At 40.1% G+C, this 23,001-nt stretch overlaps 1 protein-coding gene across 1 annotated transcript; it reads left to right on the forward strand.

Annotated features, from left to right (window-relative positions):
• Window positions 1-6,916: 6,916 nt before the first annotated feature.
• LOC308100034 (uncharacterized protein) lies at window positions 6,917-14,302 on the forward strand (the record flags this gene model as incomplete). The annotated part of the gene is made up of 8 exons (XM_080448935.1): window positions 6,917-7,214; window positions 8,787-8,846; window positions 9,982-10,324; window positions 11,513-11,627; window positions 12,559-12,991; window positions 13,108-13,241; window positions 13,342-13,445; window positions 13,875-14,302. The coding sequence occupies 8 exons, from the start codon at window positions 6,917-6,919 to the stop codon at window positions 14,035-14,037; spliced, it is 1,650 nt and encodes a 549-aa protein (XP_080305061.1). The 3' UTR covers window positions 14,038-14,302.
• Window positions 14,303-23,001: the final 8,699 nt, after the last annotated feature.

Here is a 23,001-nt window from a genome sequence, read left to right on the forward strand (position 1 = left end):
TCAGATGGCCACAAATTACACTGACGGGCCCCAAAATGGACACTGCTGGGCAGGGCCGGATTACCCATAGGCCGTTGGGGGCGAGTGCCCTGGGGCACCAGCCAATGGGGGCACCTAAAAAAAAATATATATATATATATATATATATATTTTTTTTTTTTTTTTTAAATAAGAATTAAATAACATAACCTTAACATAACCCTAACCCTAAAACCGAAATAAAGTAACCAAAAACCGAAAAGAAACTAACAAAATCCGCCAATTTTTTGCGCAAGCGTGCGGGGGGCACTTCAACTTGAGGTCGCCCTGGGGCACCACATAGTGCTAATCCGGCCCTGCTGCTGGGAAATTTAAAAATCTGTAGCACAACTTCTGCTACTGAAGGAAAAGGTGGATAATGCCATGTCAGGGGTCATCAACATGTCCGTACATGGACAAACATGTCCGTGGCAAGACTTGTATTTGTCCATGGCACTCTTATTTTTCCTTTTGTTTTAAGAGTGGGTAAACATTCACTATCTAATCTTTAAAAATGTCAGGAGGACATGCTCATTAATATGTTGCAGGAGATTTGTGGTATTGTATGTGGCACCCGTCCATGATTGCATCATGTGAGGACAACAAGACAACAAGATTTCCTGATTATTATATATATATTTTTTCAGACAATGGATTAATGGAGTGTGTATGAGGAGTGTCAAACAATGAATAAAAGTCAATGGCATGTGAGTGAGCACAGTGAAAAACGGTGCAGGAAAAGAGCAAAAGCAGACGGCATGCATGTCATCTGTTGAGAAGCAGCACCAAGCCAGAGGAGGGCAGAACTGGACAAGTGACGCTGATTTACGTCAGTTGAGAGAAAGTGTTTCAAAGTGTCCAATAATGCCAATAATAACCATAGTAACACTCCACAATCATAATCCATGGAACCCCTTGATCCACAGCCTCACCATCAGACCTCCTCCTCACCTCTGATCAAAGTTATGCACCTTTGCATCAAACTATTGTGACACTGCATTACTTTCAATTCCTGTCACGCCCTTCATTAATCACATAATTGTACATAATTATCTGTTTTGGCTCGCAAGTATTTTCCCATTGTTCCATCGGGCATACCGTAGACTTTCTCATCAACCTTAATGGTAACCACAACTATTAAAGTTGACAAACCAAAAACTAGTTTAGCTGGTAGGACTTAATCCCTTCCTGTCCTCAAGTATGGCACTCATGCTCCTGCAATGTGCGATGGAAGCACTGTCTGAACTGACCCAATTATTGAAAACATGGAATATACTTGGATCATGCCACATTGGACACATGAACAGCTTAAAGCAGGGGTCTTCAACGTTTTCAGGCCAAGGACCCCTTAGCTTAGAGAGAGATGAAGCTGGGACCCCCACTACTTATTGTGTAAAATTGTGTTTCGGATTAAACTTTTTTTTTTACTTGGTCTGCTCTTTTTTCCCTCTACACCTATACCTCTTTGCCGAAAATAGGAGATCTACAAGCTCACAACGCCTCGCAGCGCGAGGCGTTGTGAGCTTGTAGATCTGCTATAGTTCTAAAGTTCTCCTCACAAAAGGGATGCTATAGGTTCAAGTGGTTTATGTAGAAAGAAAATCACACCCAGTGTGAAGTGGGCGGTGTGGTCATCACAGTGATGGAAGCTCACTTAAAAAATATGTTTTTTTTAAAGTGCATAGTCCTATTTATAGGTTATTAATTTCATCATAATTTCATCATGTGTCTCGCTAGCCAATCACAGTGCTGAATAGAGTCAGTGGGTCAATGGGGTGTACAATGGGCCAGGGGCCACCCATTGTGGGTGGAAGGGGTGTTCAATGGGTGGCCAATCACAGTGCAGGGTTGGGGGGGTACAATGGGTGGGGGGGGGGGGGGTACAATGGGTGGCCAATCACAGTGCAGCATTTGTCAATGTCCCAACCTCACATATAGGGGCGGCTACACCGCCCAAAAATCATATCGCACAATGATTTGGCGGCCCCCCTGTAGTAACTCTGAGGACTCCCTAGGGATCCCGGAGCCCCTGTTGAAGACCCCTGGCTTAAAGTACAGTCATTAATAGGATCTATGTACATGGGAGGGAAAAAAACAATGCTTGTTAACTCCTGCAGTGATGGGCAGAGCTGTGTCGGGAGATCAAAGTATGCTTGATGTCCTTTTAGTAACAGCTTATAGAGAGTATGCACATGCCTCACTTTTCCACCAGGACACGCCCCCCTCATCTAGACTGAGTGGCAGCACATTGAGCAGCATGGTGGAGCGTTGGAGTTTGGAAGCGCTCGTTGGAAATCACTCAACGGTCCTGCGTACCACCTGCTTATAAATGTCACATGATGCAGGAGGCAGCAGGACGTTGCGTTATTGAAAACGAGCGCTTCCAAACTCTGACAATCTGAAAAATAATCACCCGCACGGAATTTATTGACAGAAAGAAACTCATAACATGTTTCTACGGGGAATTTTTACGAAACAAAAACTTAGCAGATAGAAAGAGGATATTCGAGCTTTCCGTACAGCTGCCATGTTGGTGATGTTTAACGTTGTTTAATACAATCAGACTTTTCTGTTTGGATGCATGGGCTGTCAAGGCCAGAAAGTTGTTTTTTTGCCACTCAGTAGGCGTTACTGCATAACTCCTGGGTACGATGATGTCACTCGCATAGCCTCTATCATATACACAATGCCAATAGACCGCCGAAGTCTGACGTCATTTACACATCCTTTGTTTGTCTACCTGGTTCGCAGTTTTCCACCCCCGTTCTGAATCCCATAGACGTATTTAATATCGCGTCAAATAAGAACTGTGTTCCAAAAATAAACAAATGACCACGGCGGGTTGACTCTTATGGATATGAAGCATCAACTGACGGTGAGAAAACGCTAATGTTACTTCCGCCAAATTAGTTACATTTTCGCCAGAAACAGACTGTATCAAATATAAGTGACTGACTATCATAAACTATACAGAACCTCCTCCCTGACAATAACGCCGACACGCGGTGTTTATTTTTGGACCACAATTCTTATATGAGACGATTCTAAGATGACCCAATGTTATTCTCCATAGAGAAATTACTTCCGCAAACCTGGGGATGAACGAGTGACGTCAGGACTTCGGTGCTCTATTAAGTTATGCTTTGGCACTGAACCAACGGAGTGTGCGGCTACTTTGATCTCCACGCCACCTCAGAAGGACTGGTGTGTGACGTGCGTTGCACCTCTTTGAACTCTGTCCTCTGCCTCCATAACATGAAAGAAAAACAACTAGAAAAAGTGCTCCTCGGAGCACAGGTCTCCGCCAGGTCAGGTAGGTTATTGTGGGCCAACAATGTTCGGAATTCGCCAATCAGGATGGAATATGAAAAATCGGACAGAACCATCTTGATCACTTGACTATAGAGATAATGGGTACCGATTTGCATGATGATTGGACAACATTTGTAGGAGTAATACAAAAAAGAAAAGTGTTGAAAAAATCGGCCTCCTGGTGGCGCTATAATAGGGCAATGTTAAAGGGTGGCATTTATTCTTCAACATAGTGCGAATGTGCGTGCAAAGTGTCACCTCAATCGGACGCTGCGTTCATGATTTGTGGCATTTTGTTCAAAACAGGCCACTTCTGCAAACTTTAGATGTCAATGTTAGCCAATCAGGATGAATTGAAAAATCATCAAACAGTTCCTTCTTGATCACATGACTATAGAGATCATGTGTACCGATTTGTGTGAGATTTGGATAAAATCTGAAGGCTTAATATCCAAAAATGTGTTTTACATAAGTGGGCCTCCTGGTGGCCATTTGTTCCTCGGCGTAGTGGGAATGTGTTTGTGAAATTTCACGGAAATCGCAAGCTGCGTTCATGATTTGAGGCATTTTGTTCAAAACGGACCAATCCTGCAAATTTTGGAAGCCAACCTTAGCCAATGAGGATGGAATATGGGAAATCGGACAGATCCGTGTTGATCACATGACTATAGAGATACTGTGTACCGATTTGCATGACGTTTGGTTAAAAACTGTAGGAGTAATGGGACAAAATGGGTTTTGCACAAATCGGCCTCCTGGTGGCGCTATGATAGGCCCATGTGAAAAATGTGGGGCAGAGGTTCTGAATTGGCATCCAGGGAGTGGGTGTGCACAGTTTGGCAGCGACCGGGCCAACGGTGCCTGAGATTAGCTGGTAACACACAGACAGGACACACGGACGGACAGACACACGGACACACGGACGGACGGACGGACAGGGGCGAAAACATACTCTCTCGCCATGCCTTTCGGCCTGGCGGAGACAATAATTGGCGTTAACTGGTGGCAACGAGACGCAAACTGGCACCGATAAATAAGTCACGGTTAAGTCAGTTCTTTGATCAGAGCGAATAGTGAAGGTACGAGTAAGAAAACATAAACAATACTGTCAGTGTTACTTTCGTCAATGATCACCATGACGAAAAACATATCGAGACGTATGTTGTTTTTGTTGAGATGGGACACAAAGGTTATTGGGTCTATCTGACTTTCAAAAAGCATGACATTTCCCCCAATTGTGCGTGCAACCGGTCTGTCATCTTTGTTTGACATCTTTGTCTGACATTCTTTGTTTGGTCACCCCTATACCACCAGGTATGCTCACCGGGGGTAGCTGGCAGATACTGGTCACACACGCACTTATTTATATTGTTGACTTACCCAGTGGTGTCTTTGACTCGCAGAGGGTTTTAGTTTGTAAAACATTCCGTAACGGTGAATCCAGAATGCAAAAACAAGAAAAAAAAATTGATGAATGGAATTAATCCGAGACCCGAATTAACAACAGCAAAACTATCCGTCCATGAAGTCCAAAACACCGCTCACATAATGATTTATTATGGATGGATTTATTATTTGATATAGTTTTGCTGTTGTTAATTTGGGTCTCGGATTAATTCCATTCAAATGAAGTTATTTCTTGGGTGATCCACTCCTTTAAGAGGGGCAGCTTGCCATCACTCCACTGCAAGTAATGTGCTGAGTCGTATTTAAGTACCTGAGGTTTAAGTATTTATTTCTGTTTTACAATCATTACTGTTACTATCTATGTATGAAAATCCACACTTTTAATTTGACCGAATATCATACATCATGTAACAACTGATATTTGTAACAAACCAAACCAAAATTAATTTAAACAAATGCATTCATTCTTGTTGAAACAGTGGTGTAGAAGTAAACTGGGAGGAATGGGTCACATTAGAACACAACTCACCATACTGTAAATGACAGATGTACAGCTAAAATTATAACACTTATAGAACAGTAAATTACACAGATGTACAGTGATTAAAATAATATCAATTGCTGCACAGCAATGGCCGAGGCCGGGCAGATCTGTCTGGATCAAAATGTTCATTGCTGCTGCGCGCTGCAGTTGTAGATTCGCCTATTCGTTGTACGATGGTGTCGCGCATTGAAAATATCAGAGCTGTTGTGAGCTTGTATGTCTGCTATTTTTGATACGCCACAAAACAGCTGATAGACGTCACACAGCTGTGTCTCCTCCTCATCAGCCAGCGTGGTTCGCTCGCGTGTGTTGATAAACAGAACCAGGATTTTCCGAGGTGATAGAATCTGAACCAAACCGGACCCAATTGTCGATAAAGGGACCCGAACACGTGTGGGTCGTGGATATTATGCAGGCACAGTGACTGTCTGTCTGCAATGGATAAAGTGGTGAAAGTTGGGCGACGGTGTCGCGCATGGAAAGGCTCTGCCGCAGCTCGCCCCAAAACACCCTCGCCCCCATTTTTCAGGCGGACCAGCGGTTCTTGTATTCTTGTATTTGTTTTACTGAGGATAAGGGTAGATATAGGTTTAGGATTAGGTATAGTTTTACTGAGGTTAAGATTAGGAATAAGGTTAGGTTTAGGCATAGTTTACTGATATGTTTAGGAATACCAGGCGAATACAGCCGGATTTTCCCCGGGGCGACTGTGTTTTGGGGCGAGCGGGCGGTATTCGTTGCGCAGTAACCTCGCGTCACCAGTCTTTCTACCTCGGAGGAAAAGTTGCGCAGCAGTTCACTGACTCATGCCCACTTTATTCATTTCATTTTTGGCAAGCGACATCTCTGCATGATATAGTAGATCATATAATTTAGTTATCTATAAAAACAGGAACAGATTGCATCTGTGATAAAGTGGAAAGAAGCGCAGCTCTAAAGTAACAAGGTGTAATGATCAGTTGGGTGCATGTATGCAGTGCAAACGCGCATGTGACGTTAATTATAATATATGTCCGGTAAATTTATTCTTTGGCCGGTAAAATATAATCCTGCCGGCCATGGTGGCCGGCCCAAAAAATGCCTAGCGGAAACCCTGTGGTAGACACATATCTTTTGACGGTGAATCAACTGTTTTATGGTCAGGATTCATCAGGAGCCTGGATGGCTTGGTTCCAGGCTTAAAATAATCTCTATGGGAAAAAGGTTTTTATGTGGCACTGACCACTGCTGTGGCCCCTTGGGCAAGAGCCCCTTGGGGGCCCTGATGTGGCCATTGTCATGATGAAATGTGGTGAGGATGGCAATTTTTGTATAAAATAATCAAGATTATTAACGATTGTATCAAGATCGACAGCTACAAAGAAAAAAATGGTCTCATGTTACGATATTCCAAAATGTGAAAAAGACATTCTCTCTCTAACCCTCTCTCTCTCTTTTTTTAAGGGTTGGGTTCTGAGCCACCGATTTGGATCTGAGCCAGCACATTGTGAAGAGGTGGTTCCAGCACATTGTAAAGAGGTGGTTTCAGGACATGGTAAAGAGGTGGTTCCAGCACATGGTAAAGAGGTGGTTCCTTTTGGAGGTCGGTGAGTATATAAGACGGCTGTCCTGTGTCAATAGTCACTGAGTTCCAGGATGGAGGCTTACAGAGCTTTGCTGCTTTTCCTCTTCTGTCTGCGTGAGGCTGAGGCCATGCCAGCTGACGTCCAGTTCCAGCTGAGCCTCAACCACGATGAGAACCAAGGAACGGCATTGGAGCTGAGCTTCGACCACCACGAGAACCAAGGAACGTCATTGGAGCTGACCGTCAGCCATCACGAGAACCAAGGAACGGCGTTGGAGCTGACCGTCGGCCATCACGAGAACCAAGGAACAGCGTTGGAGCTGACCGTCGGCCATCACGAGAACCACGGAACAGCAGACAATGACACAGGTAAGAATGATAGAGATTCTGATACTTGTACAAAACGTGATTTAACCACTTAACCACCCTATATAATATACTTTTTTTACAACAAATATCTACAATAGTTCACAACCAAGACGAAACAAAAAGCTCACAAGTAAGATTATTATAGTTTTACATTTTTGTTTTTATTTTGTATTTTGTTTCGACTTCCTGTTTTCAAGTTCAGTGTAGTTTTAATTAGTTTTTCAAGTGGGTTTTGCTAGTTTACTTTAGTTTTTTATTTATTTATTTATTGTATATATATATATATATATATATATATATATATATATATATATATATATATGTATATATATATGTATATAAAATAATGCTTAATGCTCAAAGAGCATTAAGCTGTCCGGAGGCCATAAAGAAAAATGAAAAATATAAATATGTATAAATATGATACTCAACTCATACCCTTCTTTTGACCCAGAAATATTTGTACTGCAAACTGATAATTTGATGTTTGTTATTCCGCTTTAAAGTGTCAAAATGTCATTCAGTATAACTGTCCAGGCTAAACTATTAATAACAATTTTAATTATTTAGTATTTTTAAAATGTTGAAATCCATCCTAGAAAATAAGTGAACACTTATATGGCGTTTATAAGTGTTTACAGCAACATGTAAATACATGTCATTCAGTGCAACGCAGAAAACATACTTTTATTGTTATTATTAAATTACAAAATAAAATGCATATGAAAAGTTAGGATACTCTTTATAGCTAAAGCTAACCAATTTACATAGGTGGCCAATAGTTTATTGGCCACCTATGTAAATTGGTTAGCTTTAGCTATAAAGAGTATGCTGTTAAAAATGTTTATGTAAATTTTCACATCATTCAGCAAAACGCTTTTGTCATTCAGTGCAACAAAGATTTCATGACAATAGCTTTGTTATCCCTTGTTTTAACTAGTTTACAACATTTAAGTAAAAATGTATCGCAAGCAATTATATGTAATTGTTGTATGAACACTATGATAACTGTAACATTATGATTCTTAACCTATTTATGGCATTTTAAGTTATTATAAGACACATGATCTTTATAATGTAGATGCCATACACTGACAAAAAAAATCAAAAATCTATGAAACTATCTTTAATTTCATCAAGTTATTTCATTTTAATATACGTAAAATACTGTTATTTTACTGGTGTTACACGGACATTTTGTTACTCTGAATGACGTATCACTACAGCCCACAAATATTGATTAAATGTGATATATTCAAGAACAATAATGAATAATGATTACTAGCAGCAATAATATTTCCCTTTAGCTATTTTAAGTTATACTTCTGTGTAAATTAAGCATGCAGATTTTTGAACATCTTATCCTGTTATTATGCATAGTTCTTATATCTGAAAAATAGGTCAAATAAAAAGAATGGTGAACTAGTAATAATAGTATATAGGCCATAATTGCTATTGCTGCAGGAATCACATTTAATTTCTGAAATGTCCACAGTCCCTCCTCTGAGACAGTGTAGTATAGACCCGATGTTACCTAGTCTGTCATATTTAACATGAACATGTATCTTTCAGAAAAGGACACCACATTGAATGCAAGTAAGACGGAGCTGGAAGGAAGTGGAGGATGTTCAGGTAAGAGGGAGACTGGGTCAAACCTCAGTATATGACTGAATGTTATATTGTTGCTGTCGGGCAGAAACGTCTTATCTCCATATTCTACTTTTGTTTTGTTTTTATTAAATAAATCCTACTTGATCATACTACAGCGTCACTCAAAAATAGCAGATTTGGATGCTCGGACATATGAGGTTTGCACCCGACAGAGACGATATGCAGGTATTGGTAGTGAGTTACAGGGCCCTATTTTGCGCGGTCTTAGGTATTAACTTGACACCGGGAGGCGTGGTCAACGCTGTTTCGCTATTTTGAGGGCGGTAAAATGTGCTGCGATGTGTTGTGAGCTTTTAGATCAGATATGTTTGGCAGCATAAGCAAGGGGGCCAGCGAAAGTGAAAGTGCATGCCCGTTTGGAGAGAGAAAAACCCACTTTGTTTCATGACACTTCTACAGGCAAGACAGCAGTATTTTTATTTTATTTCATAGGATTGATTAAGGAATAAGTCTTTGAAATGCCACCTAAATTGTAAGTGAGTCTTTCAGATTGGATGGATTGATACAGGGCGAGTAGGACTGGCCATCATGCATGCATGTGTACTGTGCGCCTGCCACCTGATACTTCAATTTCAACCGATAGCACTTGATAGAAGGATAATCAAATAATAATTGATACACCGAATCAACATAGACACTTCATAGATTATAGAGAACTTTGAATTATAACAATCGATTGAGAATTGGCCGAGCTAGATGGCTTAAACTCTGCATTCTGTTTGCACTTAAGACGTGATGCTGTTTAAGTCTCAGTGGGTCTATGGGAAAAATAGCAGATACTGCATAGCACCAGTGATTAACGTATGAACCACTCACTCCTCCAGGCGCTAAATATGCTCATTAGTCTTAAGTGTTTGCATTCAGCGCAGATTGCAAAATAGTGTTTGTGCGTTGCACACTCGCGCTATTACTTAAATAGGCCTCTAATTATCGCACGCAAAATAGGGCCCATAGTGTCTATAGTATGAATTGACTGGGTCAAACCCCCAGTATATAGCTGGATGTTATATGCAGGCATAGTGAGTTATAGTGTCAATAATGTGATTTGACCCTAGAATATGGATGGGTGTTTTATGATTGATTCTCCTTCTTACAGATTCTAAATTGAAGAAAGAGAAAAACAACCTGGTCAAAGACCTAGACCAGCTACAGTCCAGTTATAACAACGTGAACAGCCAGAAAGACCAGTTGCAGAGCAGTTTTGACCAGTTACAGACCAGCCATAACAACCTGAACAGCCAGAAAGACCAGTTGCAGAGCAGTTTTGACCGGTTGCAGAGCAAATATAACAACGTGAAGAACCAGAAAGACCAGTTACAGACTAGTTTTGACCAGTTGCAGACCAGCCATAACAACGTGAGCAACCAAAAAGACCAGTTGCAGACTAGTTTTGACCAGTTGCAGACCAGCCATCACAACGTGAGCAACCAGAAAGACCAGTTGCAGACTAGTTTTGACCAGTTGCAGACTACTTTTGACCAGTTGCAGACCAGCCATAACAATGTGAGCAACCAGAAAGACCAGTTGCAGACTAGTTTTGACCAGTTGCAGACCAGCCATAACAACGTGAGCAACCAGAAAGACCAGTTGCAGACTAGTTTTGACCAGTTGCAGACCAGCCATAACAACGTGAATAACCAGAAAGATCATTTACAGACCAGTTTTAACCAGTTGCAGAACCAATATAACAATCTAGTTGAACATAATAATGACTCAACATCCAGTTATAACAACCTGACTGAACATTGTGAGGACTTGCAGACCAGCCATAACAACGTGAGCAACCAAAAAGACCAGTTGCAGACTAGTTTTGACCAGTTGCAGACTACTTTTGACCAGTTGCAGACCAGCCATAACAACGTGAGCAACCAGAAAGACCAGTTGCAGACAAGTTTTGACCAGTTGCAGACTACTTTTGACCAGTTGCAGACCAGCCATAACAACGTGAGAAACCAGAAAGACCAGTTGCAGACTAGTTTTGACCAGTTGCAGACCAGCCATAACAACGTGAGCAACCAGAAAGACCAGTTGCAGACTAGTTTTGACCATTTGCACACCAGCAATAACAACGTGAGCAACCAGAAAGACCAGTTGCAGACTAGTTTTGACCAGTTGCAGACCAGCCATAACAGTGTGAGCAACCAGAAAGACCAGTTGCAGACTAGTTTTGACCAGTTGCAGACCAGCCATAACAACGTGAGCAACCAGAAAGACCAGTTGCAGACTAGTTGTGACCAGTTGCAGACCAGCCATAACAATGTAAGCAACCAGAAAGATCAGTTGCAGACTAGTTTTGACCAGTTGCAGAACCAATATAACAATCTGGTTGAACATCATAATGACTCAACATCCAGTTATAACAACCTGACTGAACATTGTGAGGACTTACAGTCCAGATATAACAACCTGAACAACCAGAAAGACCAGTTGCAGACTAGTTTTGACCAGTTGCAGACTAGTTTTGACCAGTTAAAGACCAGCCATAACAATGTGAGCAACCAGAAATACCAGTTGCAGACCAGTTTTGACCAGTTGCAGACCAGCCATAACAACGTGAGCAACCAGAAAGACCAGTTGCAGAACCAATATAACAATCTGGTTGAACATAATAATGACTCAACATCCAGTTATAACAACCTGACTGAACATTGTGAGGACTTACAGTCCAGATATAACAACCTGAACAACCAGAAAGGTCAGTTACAGACCAGTTTTGACCAGTTACAGACCAGCCATAACAATGTGAGCAACCAGAAAGATCAGTTGCAGACTAGTTTTGACCAGTTACAGACCAGCCATAACAACGTGAGCAACCAGAAAGACCAGTTGCAGACCAGTTGCAGACCAGTTGCAGACCAGCCATAACAACGTGAGCAACCAGAAAGACCAGTTGCAGACTAGTTTTGACCAGTTGCAGACTAGTTTTGACCAGCTGCAGACCAGCCATAACAACCTGAACAACCAGAAAGGTCAGTTACAGACTAGTTTTGACCAGTTGCAGGCCAGCCATAACAACGTGAGCAACCAGAAAGACCAGTTGCAGACTAGTTTTGACCAGTTACAGACCAGCCATAACAACGTGAGCAACCAGAAAGACCAGTTGCAGACCAGTCATAACAACCTGAATACCGAGAAAGAGCAGTTGCAGGGAAGATATAACGACTTGAATAACCAGAAAGACCAGTTGCAGACCAGTTTTGACCAGTTGCAGAACCAATATAACAATCTGGTTGAACATCATAATGACTCAACATCCAGTTATAACAACCTGACTGAACATTGTGAGGACTTACAGTCCAGATATATCAACGTGAAAAACCAGAAAGACCAGTTGCAGACCAGTTTTGACCAGTTACAGACCAGCCATGACAACGTGATCAACCAGAAAGACCAGTTGCAGACCAGTTTTGACCAGTTACAGACCAGCCATAACAACGTGAGCAACCAGAAAGACCAGTTGCAGACTAGTTTTGACCAGTTACAGACCAGCCATAACAACGTGAACAACCAGAAAGACCAGTTGCAGACTAGTTTTGACCAGTTACAGACCAGCCATAACAACGTGAGCAACCAGAAAGACCAGTTGCAGACTAGTTTTGACCAGTTACAGACCAGCCATAACAACGTGAGCAACCAGAAAGACCAGTTGCAGACTAGTTTTGACCAGTTACAGACCAGCCATAACAACGTGAGCAACCAGAAAGACCAGTTGCAGACTAGTTTTGACCAGTTACAGACCAGCCATAACAACGTGAACAACCAGAAAGACCAGTTGCAGACTAGTTTTGACCAGTTACAGACCAGCCATAACAACGTGCGCAACCAGAAAGACCAGTTGCAGACTAGTTTTGACCAGTTACAGACCAGCCATAACAACGTGAGCAACCAGAAAGACCAGTTGCAGACCAGTTTTGACCAGTTACAGACCAGCCATAACAACGTGAGCAACCAGAAAGACCAGTTGCAGACCAGTTTTGACCAGTTACAGACCAGCCATAACAACGTGAGCAACCAGAAAGACCAGTTGCAGACTAGTTTTGACCAGTTGCAGACCAGCCATCACAACCTGACTGAAGAGCGAGATGACATGAAGATGAGGCTCTGTGGTGAGTGAGACATCACTGGTTTTATTCATTGTTAAATCATGTTGTTCATCATTTGTCATTCATTTGAGAAAGAGAAAAAAATAAAACAGTGTCCAACTTAATTGTTTCACCGTTAGAATCACCTGGATGGCAGAAAGTCGACAGAGGTTGTTATTACGTCTCTACTGAGAGGAAAACCTGGGAGGAGAGCAGACAGTGGTGTAGAGACAGACAATCAGACCTGATTGTCATAAAGAGCAGAGAAAAACAGGTGTGTGTGTGCGTGTGCATGTGTGTACATTTAATTATAGTGCACTATGTTGAGACATTGTACAGTTTGTATATCAGTAACCAACAGTTTTTCTGTCCAGGACTTTGTTGAACGTGTGAACAAGAGAGTGTGGCTGGGTTTGAGTGACAGCGAGAGCGAAGGATCCTTCCAGTGGGTGGATGGAACACCACTGAACACAACAACGTAAGACTGATCATCTTCACTTTACCTTCATTCTAATAAATGGTATTACATGTTATTATAGAATACAAACCTGCTACGCTGTCATTAATTATGTCTGTTGTCTATTGAACTATCTTGTTAATCTTCATCTAATATGAACAGCGGCTTCCAAACAGAGTGTCGAGGCAAATAGCCAATCTTAAAGCTCACAACACATAGTGCTTGCTTATTTATGTATTTATATTTTCCCCGCACATTTCAAAAGGTGGCAAAATAGCCAATCTACAAGCTTACAACAAATATTGATATATATATCGACTAAAATCACTATGAATACTGGTGTGCCTTGGACACAAAACATTTGAAAACATTTGAATATAAAATGAGGTCATAGCTATTTAGAGTGAACCACCATCCTTGTAAAAACATTGTACTTTCCCAATTCTACAGATACTGGTACCCCGGTGAGCCTGAAAGCGACTATTACCCAAATGCAGGAGAAGACTGTGTTGAGTTCTATGATGGGTCTCATTCTTCCTTTTCTAACAGAGGATGGAACGATGCACCTTGTGCTAATTCTAAATACTGGATCTGTGAACGAGTTGTGTGCTGAAACCATCATGTTCATAATGTATCAGTTATCTGGTGTGTTGGTACGGCTACATGATGGCTGTGTCTGCATGTGGTAGTTTGTGCGTTTGCTTTGGTTTTGCACTATAGCACTGTAGACACTACATTACAATTTATATTCATATTTTAATTATTTAGTTAAAGGGGAGCCTAATATTATCTAACCACCATCAGATCCATTTGATTGTTTCATGTAGATTAATGACGTGTGTTGGTTATTATGCATCTATGTAAAAATGTTCAGCCTTTTTTTTTCTTTCATTAACCACTTTCATGAATACTGTAGGATATTAAAAAATAGTAGATCTAAATGCTCACTCATGCATTGTATATCTATTAAAAGTATATATTAATTTAGGGTAAAAAAAAAAGGTTTTGGGGGGATGAAGATTTAGAAAACATTGATCAAAAGAAAGAGAAGTGGGATCCCAGTGTGAAAGTGTTTCAGAATGTTCACTATGAGGAGATCTTTATTTTTCTTGTTTGATTCCTTTTAATCTGTTTTGGTTTCTTATCTATTTAATGTAAAACACAGAGCTGCATGTTTTATATGGAATGTGATATACAAATAAAATGGATGATGATGATGTCTATAGTGCATTATAAACACATTAATATGACATTAGAATGCACTCATAACATGTGTTTTTAATCATGCATGACAGCTTATAACAATGTTCATAAAGTAGTATAAGTGGTAGATATGATGCAGATTATAAATGCTATTCTCATGTAATTTAGTTTTTACTATGAAAACAGAAGTCCAACAGGATGTAATGTTTTAAGTATTACTCTCTGATCATGGACCTTACTACTAGACCTTATGGAAATGATAGAAGTAATAATAATAATAATAAACTTTATTTGTATAGCACCTTTCATGACATGAAATGCAGCTCAAAGTGCTTTACAGAGCAAGAATACAATTACAGTTAGAACCAATTTAACAATAAAGCAAACAAAGATAAAATAAAATAAAAGCAAGCAAAAGCAAAGGCATAAAACAACATTAAAATAGGGAATACAGTGAGGAATTAAAAATCAACCAAAGAATCAGCTAAAAGCAAGAGTGAAGTAATAGGTCTTGAGCTGTGCTTTAAAGCTATCGACAGAGGCTGCCTGTCTTAGGTGTAATGGGAGTTTATTCCACACTGTCGGTCCGTAAAAGCAGAATGCTGCTTCACCGTATTTTTTATATGTCATTGTAGGCACCTCGAGCAGGTCAGCACTTGAAGACCTGAGGGCCCGGTTTGGAACATATCTCTCTAGGCAGTCAGAGAGGTAGGTAGGTGCCAGACCATTTAGAGCTTTATAAACTATTAAAAGAATTTTAAAATCAATCCTAAAAACAACCGGGAGCCAGTGTAGTGAAGCAAGAACTGGAGTGATATGTTCTCTCATCCTGGTTTTAGTTAAAATTCTGGCTGCCGCATTTTGAACAAGTTGTAATCTGTCAGTTGTTTTCTTTGGCAGGCCAGAGTAGAGTGCGTTGCAGTAATCAAGCCGAGAGAAAACAAAAGCGTGGATCAGCGTCTTTGCATCGTCTAACGACAGATAGTCTCTAATTCGCGCAATATTTCTAAGATGAAAGAAAGCAATCTTGGTGACATGATTAATGTGTGTATTGAAATTCAATTCAGAATCGATAATCACCCCCAGGTTCTTTACTGTGGTGTTACTTTCTACAGCCAGGTTACCAAGTCTACTTGTTATTGATTCTCTCTGCTCACTGGAGCCAATTATGAGAACTTCTGTTTTATCCTCATTTAGCTTAAGAAAGTTCTCACTCATCCAGCATTTTATACTGGACAGACAGGTCAACAATGGGTCTAGAGCGCAGGGGTCGTCTGGAGCTACTGAAAGATACAGCTGGGTATCATCAGCATAGAAATGGAAGTTCACTCCGTGATCGGCGATGAGTTCTCCCAGCGGTAGTATATACAGGGAGAACAATAAGGGACCCAGAATTGAGCCCTGTGGAATACCAGAACAGATGTTGTGTTTGTCTGAGTCAAAGTTAGCTAGACTGACAAAATAGCTTCTGCCTGTTAGGTAAGAGTGAAACCAAGACAAGGCTGTGCCTGACAAACCAATCCAGTACTCCAAACGTTGTAGTAGAATTGTGTGATCAATCGTATCAAAAGCAGCGGTTAAGTCAAGAAGTAGGAGAACAGATACATTTTTGTCGTCAGCGGACACCCTTAGATCATTAATTACTTTTACAAGTGCTGTTTCTGTACTATGACCTTTCCTGAAGCCAGATTGGAATTTGTTATGAACCTTATTGTTCTGTAGGAACACATCCAGTTGATGAAAGATAGTTTTTTCTAAGACCTTGCCCAAAAATGGCAGATTTGAGATTGGTCTATAATTACCCAGCACCAATGGATCAAGGTTGTGTTTCTTGAGTAGCGGCCTGACTACAGCCGTTTTCAGTGAGTCTGGAAAGACGCCTGAAAGTAGAGAGCTGTTTACAATTCTTAGGATATCTCCAATAACACTGTCTAAAACCTCTTTGAGAAACGGGGTGGGTACTACATCCAGTGAGCAAGATGATGATGTCATCTGTGATATAGTTTTACGGAGTTCCTCTTCATTAATTGCGCAGAATGATATTAGGCTTCCTCTGGAGGGATCTACATTTTTGCACCATGCACCATTTGCCGCATTTGCAGTGCTAGCAGCAGCATTCATAATACCAGCTCGAATGCTAAAAATTTTGTTTTCAAAAAAGGATGCGAACTCATCACACTTAGCTTTAGAAGCAGGGAGCGACTCCTTGTAAGCCTGGGGGGGGTTTAAGAGATGTTCAATGGTAGAGAATAAGACTCTGGCATTTTGCTTGTTGTCATTGATAATGCGTGAAAAATATGCCTGCCTTGCCAAGCGCAGTGCTTTGTTATAGGCCACTGTTGACTTCTTAAAGATCTCTAGGTGGACAGTGAGTTTGTTTTTTCTCCAAATTCGCTCAGCTTTACGACATTCTTTCTTGAGTGAGCGCATGTGCGCGTCGATCCAGGGTGTTACTCTAGAGTTAAGTTTCTTTTTAGTTTTCATAGGAGCCACTATGTCGAGAGCTGACTCTAATTTGAGATTAAAATGTTGAACCATATCATTCACTGAGGGAGCATCAAGTAGGGGGGGCACCTGCACACACGCCAGATGACGAGGAAACTCGTTTGCTGCAGATGAGCTAAAAAAACGTTTTTTTATAGTATATTCTGTATTGTTTTTCCCTAGATCAGAGACAGTCATATTAAAACACAATAAATAGTGGTCTGTTAGTTCGGGCTTATCAATAATACTGTCAACAGTGATATTCAAACCTTTAGTGATCACCAAGTCCAGGGTATGGCCATGTTTATGTGTTGGCCCAACAACATGTTGAATAAAGTCAAAGTTGTGCAGTAACTGTAGGAAACCCATAGCCACAACATCCGAAACAATGTCAACATGTAGATTAGCATCTCCAGTAATCAGAGTTCTGTCATAATTAGTGGAACAGATAGATAAAAGTTCTGATATTTCTGTTAGAAATAAGGCTTTGCTGCACTTTGGAGGTCGATACATACTAATCATAAGCACAGAGGATTGACTCTCCAATATGGTGGCCTGGTATTCAAATGATTTAAAACTGCCGAGGTTTGGCAGAGGTTTGAATTTTAAAGTGTCAGAAAAGATATTCGCCAGACCACCTCCTCTTTTTCCCTCACGTCCTGAGTGAATGAAACTGTACTTTGGTGGGCATGCTGCAGCTAGGGGCACCGCTCCATCAGATCCAAGCCAAGTTTCTGTTAAAAAGATAATATCTAAGTACTCTTAAGGCCCCTGCATGCGACCAAATGAGCTGGTCACCGTATCACCGTTTGTGACCAACGAAACGGTGGTTTGGATACTAGGCGCTCATAGTCCAGTGATTTCTGTTAGTAAAAACAGTGAGATGTGTTGAGGTGAGCGGTGAGTCGTTTATCACGTTGTTGTTATTATCATGTTGTAGTTTTCAAGTACATTTACTTAAGTACTGTACTTAAGTACAGTTTTGAGGTATTTGTACTTTACTTGAGTGTTTCCAATTTCCAATACTTTTACTTCTACTCCACTACATCTCAGATGCTAATATTGTACTTTTACTCCACTACAATTATTTAAAAACTTTAGTTACTAGTTACTTTTCCGATATAAATTATGATATTGTGAACAGAAACATACATTAACCACTTTAGCCCTATTTTATACATAGGCTATTTGTAAATAGTAGATCTACAAGCTTGTGTAAGCTTGAGCTTGTAGATCTGCTATTTTCAAACGTAGTACATAAGCACATTTTTATACCAATATTGTTGTACTTTTACTCAAGTAAATGTAGAATTCCAGACTTTTACTTGTAACAGAGTACTTCTACATTGCAGTATTGATACTTTTACTTAAGTACAATATTTGTGTACCTTTTCCACCACTGGTCACTACTAGATGAAACAGAGTTTAGAAGGTTTATCCAAACAGAAGTTGAACAGTACTTATAGTTTAATAGAACACCTGGTAGGCTGTGCTGAGAGGACATATTATTGATTATACATCAGCAGCAAAAACTAAACTACATGAGAGAGCAGCATGTATTAGAAGATGACATTTAAATATTAGAAAACAGTATCAGTTATCCTCAACTCTATCCCAACTAAAAGACTGGTTTAAAGCTCTAGACTCCCTACTTAAAACAGAGCTTTTAATGATAACGGCAGTGGTGGAAAAAGTACTCACATTCTTTTACTTAAGTAAAAGTATCAATACTGCAATGTAGAAGTACTCCGTTACAAGTAAAAGTCCGGAATGCAAAATTGACTTGAGTAAAAGTACAAAAGTATTGGCATCGAAATGTACTTAAAGTACCAAAAGTAGAAAGTACTTGTTATGCAGAATGTTCTGTTTCACAAGTTTTCAAATGTATAAAAATCTTTTGAAAATAGCCGATCTACAAGCTCACAATGCGTCTTATTTTGCGACACATTGTGAGCTTGTAGATCAGCTATTTTCAAATGGCCGAAATGTATAAGATTAATTTGTGATTAATGTATGTTTTGTAATAATAATCAAAATCTACAAAGTAACTAGTTTTCAAATAATTGTAGTAGAGTAAAAGTATAATATTTGCCTCTGAGATGTAGTGGAGTAGATGTAAAAGTACTGAAAACTGGAAATACTCCAGTAAAGTAAAAGTAAAAGGGAATGCATTGGCACAGAGAGAAAGGGCTAATTCTGTGGGGGAAATTCAGTTTTCAGCATTCTCATGGACACCTCAACACATAACAGGGGCTATATACCCATTCAGCTATTGGCCCCCATAAAACCAAAGGACAGGGTCTCCTTTTTACAAAAGCAGACTTTTTGCCAACACCAACATGCACCCCTCTCCCCACCTGAGGTAGACCCTAGCACTGCTACACTCTCCCACTCCCCCCGGGGACCATACGGAGGTACCAGGCCCTCAAGGTGACATTGACTCCTGAAGCAATTAACAATGTGGAGCAGCATCTCATAGTATTTGAGAAATTAAAATACATTAATGAAGTCAGTTCAACAGTGGAAACAAAAGCAATCGGGCAGTTAGCAAACATGTGAATGCCACTGCGCTAAATATACCTTGGAAAATACATTATGAATCACATTTACACTCCCTGGTAATATTATATACAAATCAAAATAATAATACTAAACTATCCCTTTTAATCTAGGAAGGTAAGACAAACCTGTTTTGTAGTAAAGATAGACAGTCAACCATCTAATAACTGAGCTGTCAGTTGTCAATATAATAACAGCTGTCATGGGTTCCCCTAGGGCAGGGGTCTTCAACAGGGGGTCCGGGACCCCTAGGGGGTCCTCAGAGTTACTACAGGGGGTCCGCCAAATCTTTGTGTGATATGAATATTTGTTTTTACATTAACCGCTTGAACCCTAGCATCCCTTTTCTGAGGAGAACTTTAGACAAAAATAGCAGATCTACAAGCTCACAACGCCTCGCGCTGCGAGGCGTTGTGAGCTTGTAGATCGGCTATTTTTGGCAAAGAGTTATAGGTGTTGTAGAGGGAAAAAAGAGCAGCAAAAGTTTATCTGAAACACAATTTTTATACAATATAGAGGGGGTCCCTGCTTCATCTCTCTCTCAGCTAGGGGGTCCTGGGCCTGAAAACGTTGAAGACCCCTGCCTTTTATACATTTTACTTCTTATATATTTTAACCATGTCTATAAGGAACAATTTATACCAGGTTTAGATCATTTTACTCCCATATGAGCAACGTGAAACAAACTGTAAGTGCCAAATGCGGCAAACAAATGGGTGTTGGGAGTAGGCTTCCGTTATCCCAAATACAGGCATCAGACATTAACATATCCTCTCATAAAGTGTTTTATTGGAAAGATTGACCCCCATTACTCAAGAAAAGACACCAAATATGTTGGATAACTCTACATAAACCCTCCAATATTTAACACAATATGACCAAGACCACACCGCTTTAAAACCTCAAAACTTCGCCTTTGAACCTCGAAAAAAGTATGTTCCACTAAATCCACGAAGGAGAACTTTTAATATATGATGTAGGAGGGTATTAGGACCAATAAAAACTATATCACATTACTATTGCAATTTCTTTTGGGTTGGGCCTTTTTTTTTGGCTTGGTGCGGATCGGAGCAACGGTGCGCCGTCCGTCCGCCCGCCCACTAGGCAATTTTAATATAGGTTATTCTAATCGTTCATTGTTCTTTATTAAATAATGAGTCGTTATGCACTCATATAAAATGTGTAGAGTCATATTAAACAGTGGCAACCTAGAGGTTGGTATCACTTTTGTCGTGTGTGTGTGTGTCTGTGTCTGTGTCTGTGTCTGTGTGTGTGTGTGTGTGTGTGTGTGTGTGTGTGTGTGTGTGTGTGTGTGTGTGTGTGTGTGTGTGTGTGTGTGTGTGTGTGCGTGTGTGAGAGAGACAATGCGTGCTTCTTTTGACAGGTTAATTGTTTTGACAGCTTATCCACAACATTGATTGTTGGTCTAGGAACGATAAAAATGTATTAACTAAAATCCGTCCTGGTGAGGTGGCTGTGAGTTTGTGTGACATGTTTGAAAATTCTCAAGATGCCAGTGAGTGGAAGAATCTTGGCACATGAAGTACAATGATGATGAATAGTGACAAAAGTGACAGCATAATAGCTGTTCCACAATGGGACATATTCTGGCCCTGGTCCATAGCCTTAGGAGTTGTCCTTAAAGGGGTAGTTCACCGCATACGATGACTTTTGTTTTCTATCAAGTACTAACCCCATGAAGCCTTGAATTCATGGAGCTGTATTACTTTATTTTGAGCAGTGTATATATGTGTGTGCGTGCGTATATATATATATATATATATATATATATATATATATATATATATATATACACTTTTACATTACTGGAGTATTTCCAATGTTCAATACTTTAACTTCTACTCCACTACATCTCAGAGGCAAATATTGTACTTTTACTCCAATTATTTGAAAACCTTCGTTACTAGTTACTTTGCAGATATACATTATTACATTATAAAACATACTTTAAACACTTTAGCTCTATTTCATACCTAGGCTATTTGAAAATAGCCGATCTACAAGCTCACAACGCGTCCCATCGCGACGCGTTGTGAGCTTGTAGATCTGCTATTTTCAAACATTTTTACTTTTACTTTTGGTACTTTAAGTACATTTTGATACCAATACTTTTGTACTTTTACTCAAGTAAATTTTGAATTCTGGACTTTTACTTGTAACATTGCAGTATTGATACTTTTACTTAAGTAAAACATTTTAGTACTTTTTCCACCACTGGTGTTTTCGTGAATTAATGCCCTACTTGGTCATACTACAGTCACACAAAAGCATCTTACTTTAGGCAACCTTAGGCCAAGTGCCAACATTGTAGTCAGGGGATATTAGCAGAAAGATTTCCAATCTTGGAATAAATTCCTTACCAAAAAAAATCTTCACCAATGTGTTTGTAAAGGTGTCTAGTAACACATCTCACAAAGACTGAAATGCAGTTTCCCTAGGAGAATTTTTGACAGCTGCTGAAAGTTGGGGTACCCACCATTTCCCTGCTTTTCCGATTTTTTTAAAATCTAATTTTAATTCTGTTTTAAGTAGCATGTGAGGGGTCAAACTAGGGTGTTTTTATGATTCTGAATCCATTGCAAGCATTTGTTTTGCACCAAAACCACTCCTTGGGCTAAAAACGGCCATAGCCATCCTTGTCCAGGTATACTTTTTGTGTAAAAAGCCCATTGAGATTGGGCTGTTTTTAGCCCAAGGAGTGGTTTTGGTGCAAAACAAATGCTTGCAATGGATTCAGAATCATAAAAACACCATAGTTTGACCCCTCACATGCTACTTAAAACAGAATTAAAATTTGATTTTGTTTTGCCCTGCATGGAAAAGCAGGGAAATGGTGGGTACCCCAACTTTCAGCAGCTGTCAAAAATTCTCCTAGGGAAACTGAATTTCAGTCTTTGTGAGATGTGTTACTAGACACCTTTACAAACACATTGGTGAAGATTTTTTTTGGTAAGGAATTTATTCCAAGATTGGAAATCTTTCTGCTAATATCCCCTGACTATAGACCGCCGAAGTCTGACGTCATTTACACATCCTTTGTTTGTCTACCTGGTTTGCAGTTTTCCACCCCCGTTCTGAATCCCATAGACGTATTGAATATCGCGTCAAATAAGAACTGTGTTCCAAAAATAAACACATGACCCCGGCGGGTTGACTCTTATGGATATGAAGCATCAACTGACGGTGAGAAAACGCTAATGTTACTTCCGCCGAATTAGTTACATTTTCGCCAGAAACAGACTGTATCAAATATAAGTGACTGACTATCATAAACGATACAGAACCTCCTCCCTGACAATAACGCCGACAC

The sequence above is a fragment of the Gymnoscopelus braueri genome (genome assembly GCF_963280865.1).
Source record: "Gymnoscopelus braueri genome assembly, chromosome: 14".
NCBI classification, from domain to species: Eukaryota; Metazoa; Chordata; class Actinopteri; order Myctophiformes; family Myctophidae; genus Gymnoscopelus; species Gymnoscopelus braueri.